Source organism: Brassica napus, chromosome A7, assembly GCF_020379485.1.
Source record: "Brassica napus cultivar Da-Ae chromosome A7, Da-Ae, whole genome shotgun sequence".
Taxonomy (NCBI): Eukaryota; Viridiplantae; Streptophyta; class Magnoliopsida; order Brassicales; family Brassicaceae; genus Brassica; species Brassica napus.
In genome coordinates this window covers 2,996,245-3,001,960 of record NC_063440.1, presented here as the reverse complement: position 1 = coordinate 3,001,960, position 5,716 = coordinate 2,996,245, and the positions used below count along the sequence as shown (strand labels likewise).

The following is a 5,716-nucleotide window of genomic DNA, read 5'->3' as shown; positions in this document are numbered from 1 at the left end:
TGAATATTCAAACTAAATAATATATATATATATATATATATAAACACTAATGATTTAAAGCAACAAGATTGGCTGATCAATTTAGTCGTCCAGTTGAAATCTTTCAAAAGTATGTGAAAAACTAAAGTCAAAGTAAATATGGATTTAGAATAGTAGTTATATTTTACTAACCAAATACCGAAAAAAAACGAACCGAACCGAAACCAATCCGATATCCGGATTAATCCAAATGAAGCCAAACTATTGTTTCATTTTCCAAAATATAATAAAAATAATAACTTAATTCCGCGCAAGGCGCGGATCTTATCCTAGTCAGCTTATACGTGACAATATTTTCCTAAAGCAAGATAATCAATCGTCTACACTTGGTTTGGAGAACTGTAAAATTGTAAATTGTAAATTGTACTTACAAAGTTTGAAGAATGATTATGAGACTTAAAAGATTAATAATAGGTTCAGAAGAATTAAACGTTGACTAAAAGATCTGTTCCAAAATGAAAATGTTAAAAGTTAAAACATACAAAACAAAAATAGTCAACTTTTTTTTTAATATCTTACCCAAGTAGAAAGCGTCTTATAAAGATCTAAAATGAGTTGGCATAATACAAGATACTACTAAATTGAACTTAAAGAAAGGTTGTCATCAGTGAAAGACAGAAAGTAACCAACACACACAATATCGAGAGAGTTTAATAATACAATAAACGTTCGTCAAAGATTTGGATTTCTTTAATAGCCATATGACAAAAGCTTTCATTATCTTAAATACCATCTTCACTGATGCTTTAAAGACCGTAAAAAAAAACTCTTTCTCAGCTCCACCAGAATACAAGGCTTAAGTTCTCATGAAGCTCCCTCTACTTACTCTGAGGGAACTTGGCCTCGTAAGTCTCTGTAGTCTGCGGACACAAAACAAGAAGACGAAGAATCGTTAATAGAGAAATTAAATCCAACAGTCTTGAAGTGAAACAAGTCATGTACCATGTAAGTAGCTGTAATCATCTTCCCGGCAAACCATCTTCCATGGAGAGCACGTTGGGCTCCCATTGCTGCTTGTGCATTCTCAAATCTCAAGTAGACAAAACCCATGCTGTTCCTGTTTTTGTGAGCAACAGACAATCAATGTCAATAAAGATGAGTAGGATAGAGAGAGATAATACAGGATTCTGAAGCTCACTCACTTGTCAACAAAGATATGATTCAGTTCTCCGAACTTGGAGCATTCATCTCTAACATCTTCCTCGATGTCCTTATCAAAACCAAGTTCAGTCTGTGCGAGAAAGATACATGTATAAAGACAAATTGGCTTGTGATATAAAACTGTTAAGCAGACAAGAAAAAATGTTTACACCGACCTCTGTGGATGGATCAAACATGTTTTTAAGCAGTAGAAATTCGCTGGGGACACCAACTGGGTCGACAACAGCTGGAACATTTACACCGAGCCCTGCGAGTCCAGCAACAGCAGGGAAACCCCCTTGTACAAGAGGAGCCACCAACGGAGAAACGGTCGAAGTTGCACCGAGCATAGATGGAACTGCAGTAAGGCCAGTGCTGCAAAGAAGATTTGATTTTAGTGGAACTGGAACATGAACAACGCAAACTACATAAACCGAAAGAAGTAACAGGAGTCAGGGAAACCTTGATGCAGTTCCACTGCGATCGAGCTTCATCATGAGTGCAGCCCGCGATTGTGCATTCAGAGACTGCAGTATAAAGAACCTGGTAAGGCTTAAGTTTGCTAACAATGTTTGAAAAGTACTCCATTTTTCCTTAAATCCACCATTAATCTTACATACGGTAGCTATTAAATGTTATAGAAAACCAGACTTAGTAATAAATTTGTCCATCAACAGTTAGCCTTTTATTAAGTTGATTATAAAATTGTGTTCATATAGATGCCAAATCCTACATGATGCAGTGTTTTTTTTTTATCAAAGGATGAAGTGTCTATAGCTATTATATGAAACACATTAAACATACTTCAGTTCTCCCTATAAATATCCATGAGATATGTTCTCTTTTGGAGGATAGGTTATCAAGATTAATAAAATTACTTACCAGGCCCGCTCCATCATCATCATCCAGATCACCAGTGTTTTGCGCTTGTCCAGCGTCTGGGACTTCAGTTTGATCTGTTACCGCTGACACCTAATGAAAGGTAAAACCACATCATCAATAGAAGCCCTCTAGAATGGACTCAAGATGGTTTGACTACTCAAACCAACAAAATAAATCCACATGCAAATGTCACGGCTCAGTTTGCTTAGTAGACGTAAGAATATAACATCCTTAAGCAGAGAGAACATGAACTTCGGTTTGGTTGTTATTTCATCATTTCACCACATTGAAAGAATCACTGTTTCTTAGTCTCTAGAAAATATTTAATACAACTACAGCTCTCTATGGCCTTCCGGATTGATATCACTAAAATTTTCAAAATTAAGTTCAGCCAATACCTTGATTGCACGACCTGCAATCTCCAACTGCCCATTCAGATTCACTGCATTCCTAGCATCCTCCAGGCGAGCAAACTGTAAGGTTTGGAAAAAGATAAGATTGCTGTAAATCACAATGAATGTCAGCAAGAAGTCAAAACTGGTATTGACTCAACATACCTGAACAAAACCAAATCCTTTGCAATGGCCAGTTTCGTCCCGAGGTACTTGTACCAGCTCCACACTCCCAAATGATTCAAAAACCTAGGAATGCCAAAAGAAAAGTATTATCATCTTACATGAACACGAAACTTATGATCAGAAGATGAAAATTACAAAAGAAGTCTAGATTCCTTAAAGCTTGTGGTTTGTACAAAATAAGATATTCAAATTTTAATCTACGTACTATACTAAGCATAATAGCAATTGGATGGTTAATTTTGATTAAAAAAAAATAGAGTAGGTGCGTTACGTGTCACACCATTAACCGCTCGGAAAAAAATAGTTTACCTTTCGCAGATCATCTTCTGACATGTTAACATGCAGGTTACCAACATAAAGACGTCTAGCACCGCCAGAATAGGGGCCCAGCATCCCTCCTGCTCCAGCGGCAGCAGTTGTTGACTGAACAAGATTCTTCTCAGCTTCAGATGGTTTTACCATAACAGGCTGACCAAGAAGAGGCTGTCCAGATAGAGCTATAGCCATAGGGACTGACATTGTTTCATAAAACTCCACATACCTGCAAGCAGGACCAACTTAGAAACTAGCAAACAGTAGTGAAACAAAGACATCATAACAATTGCACTGTTTATGTTCCGCAAAGCTGCGAGAAGCTTCTCAGTGTACCAATAGTTAAGTATTTTTTAACATGAAATGAATTTTCTCTTGCCACATAAGTCTCAGATTTTTTAAAACTTACCCGATTCCTCTGGAACGCCTGGAAATTCGATCCATGATTATCCGCACATCTCGTACCTAACACCGTATTAAAAGGCAATGTGTTAAAAAAAACTTAACTGAACCATCCAGAACAATATTTAGATGGCGTCATTGCAACGTGAAACCGAAGAGGAGAGGACACACCTTTCCTGCTCTAGAGAAGAACTCATAAACATCCCTTTCAGTTGCCCTCAAAGCAATCTGTTGTGTACAGATATCCACAAACCATAAATTATTGATCAAGTAAAGATGTTTCAAAGGAACCATAACTATCACAATAGGAATACCTGATAGGCAAAAACTGTTCTCTGGTCTCTTTCAGGATCAGCCTCAGGCTCTACCTTATCCTCTTTTTTATCTTTATGGCGTCTGCATAATAACATACATGAAGCATTTAACCTTGTTAACTTTGATCGTAGATAATTTACTAACAATATTTTCCAAGATGTCGCAACATCTTGGAATATGCCAGAGACAACATTTCAGAAGGCATCTATCTTCTGGTACGAAGAAAAATGTTAGTATTAGGACAATTCAGAACAGTAAACTTTTCTCCGATAGGCGTACACACGTGAAGAACGAGATGGCCCTGCATGGAACTATGCGAAGTCAACAAGTGATGAACAATAAACTCATAAATTTAAACTTGCAACTTTTTCATTTTAAATGTAGCACGTGACCAACCTGAAGTCTAACCAAAAACCTTTTTTTTTTACCTTCTATAACAATGATTATCTTAAACGGAACGAGCCTCATCAAGTTGTACAGAAGGCAATACCAATGAACCTAATAGCAGTATGAACCTGTTAAAACTTATAGCTTACATCAAAGCTATTGTAGCATAACGCAAAAGCTTAAAAGAAATTTCAAATTCAGTTGCCAATTCAAGAAAGCAGGAAGCACACTAGGAGCCCACATCCTCAATTTCATCAATAAGATTATGAACCTACCATGCAGGACTCTTCTTAAAAAGGATAGAATAGCAAAGCAGCCACCACTAAACACAGTAAGAATCGGCGATAATCACTAACTTGATACGTCTTTTCAAGCCAATTAATGACAAGTATGTATTATATTGATTGAATGCAGTAAGCATTTATGAGACCAAAACGTTAGCAATATATTGATTGAATCACCTGCGATCTCTATCACGGTCCTTGGTGTCTCTTTCCTTAGTTTCTATTTCCTGACTCTTTTCTCTTTCCTGACTCCGACGTCTCTCTGATCGACTTCTGCTTCGACGTGATCGGTCTCTCTCCCGATCTTTTTCATGGTCACGCACTTTACCGTCACGATCCTTGTCTTTGCCCCCTTCTCTCTCTCTACCGTTCCTTTCTACTTTATCTCTATCCTTCTCACGGTCTCTGCCACCTCTCTCTCTGTCTCTGTGGTCCCGGCTACTTCTATGCCTATCCCTCTCTCTGTCTCTAGATCGTGAACGGTGGTGCGACCTCGAGCGCTTAGAACGCCGACCATCTTCGTCTTCATCATTCCTATGCCTTGAGCTTCTACTCCGCTCTTTCACTTCAGATTTGGGTTTCTCATCACCCCCACCATTTTCAACTTCGTTGTTCTCCAGGTGAGGATTCTCAACGGTCTTCTCTAAGTACTCATACTCATCAAAGTCCATAACTCCAACGCCAATGCCAAGAATCTACAAAAGTAATCAGAAACGTACAATTAGCATAAGAACAAGCACAAATCGATCCCAAACCCTAATTCCCGAACAAAGATCTACTAATTAGGTTAATCTCTCTCCGTGGCATTCAATTCATAAGCAAGGATACGACGAGTTCTAGATGGAATTGAAAACGAGCTTAATGGCTTACCCCTGGTAAGGAAGATTGGAGAAGGAAGAGAAAAGGACGAACTGGGAGAAGCTCGAAGCTGCTCTCAATCTAGAAATCTCCCGCTCGCTCGAAATCTAGGGCAAGAGAATGGCTGTGAAGACGAAGCTTGCGAGGTGGTCGCTATCTCTCTATAGGTTACCCCACTTGCCAGATTCAGAGTAAACCCTCTTTTGGGTGTAAGGCCCAATCCACTTATTAGCAGCTCTTTTATTTTTATTTTCAATATTTTACTATTGGTTTTTCCCGAAAAGAAAAAAAAACTTTTTAATTAGTTTCATTTTTTAGTTTTAAAAATGCAAATCCTACCGAATAGCAGTCGACATTAGGCCTGGGAATATAAATCTTTACCCGCGGGGTCCGGTCCGTTTGACCCACCGCAGAACAGATGCAGGTCGAACAATTAAAAAAAATCGATTTGTGGGTGTGGGTTATGAGTATTTTATGTGAGGTGGGTGCAGGTTGGTAGATTTTGAATAGTGGGTTGTA

General features: G+C 38.3%; 1 protein-coding gene across 2 annotated transcripts; it reads right to left on the bottom strand.

Annotated features, from left to right (window-relative positions):
* Nucleotides 1–600: 600 nt before the first annotated feature.
* LOC106428697 (RNA-binding protein 39) lies at nucleotides 601–5,434 on the bottom strand. 2 transcript variants are annotated; one of them, XM_013869446.3, is made up of 16 exons: nucleotides 5,210–5,434; nucleotides 4,517–5,034; nucleotides 4,128–4,183; nucleotides 3,952–3,979; nucleotides 3,668–3,749; nucleotides 3,525–3,581; nucleotides 3,361–3,416; nucleotides 2,949–3,180; nucleotides 2,619–2,702; nucleotides 2,460–2,534; nucleotides 2,062–2,151; nucleotides 1,642–1,706; nucleotides 1,356–1,554; nucleotides 1,182–1,270; nucleotides 982–1,096; nucleotides 601–899 (listed from the first exon to the last, which is right to left on the bottom strand). In XM_013869446.3, exons 2-16 carry the CDS (start codon nucleotides 5,008–5,010, stop codon nucleotides 858–860), a joined length of 1,764 nt encoding a protein of 587 aa, XP_013724900.2. In that variant the 5' UTR covers nucleotides 5,011–5,034; nucleotides 5,210–5,434; the 3' UTR covers nucleotides 601–857. The 2 variants fall into 2 exon arrangements, with proteins under 2 accessions (XP_013724900.2, XP_013724898.2); XM_013869444.3 differs by lacking the exons at nucleotides 3,952–3,979; nucleotides 4,128–4,183 and having other exon boundaries at nucleotides 5,210–5,433.
* Nucleotides 5,435–5,716: the final 282 nt, after the last annotated feature.

Coding starts and splice junctions, on each gene's coding strand:
- LOC106428697 (XM_013869446.3), bottom strand. CDS start 5,010: ATGGACTTTGATGAGTATGAGTACTTAGAGAAGACCGTTGAGAATCCT. Junction 3,582..3,667: donor GAACAGTTTTTGCCTATCAG/GTATTCCTATTG, acceptor TGTACACAACAG/ATTGCTTTGAGGGCAACTGA. Junction 3,181..3,360: donor AGGCGTTCCAGAGGAATCGG/GTAAGTTTTAAA, acceptor TCCTGCTTGCAG/GTATGTGGAGTTTTATGAAA.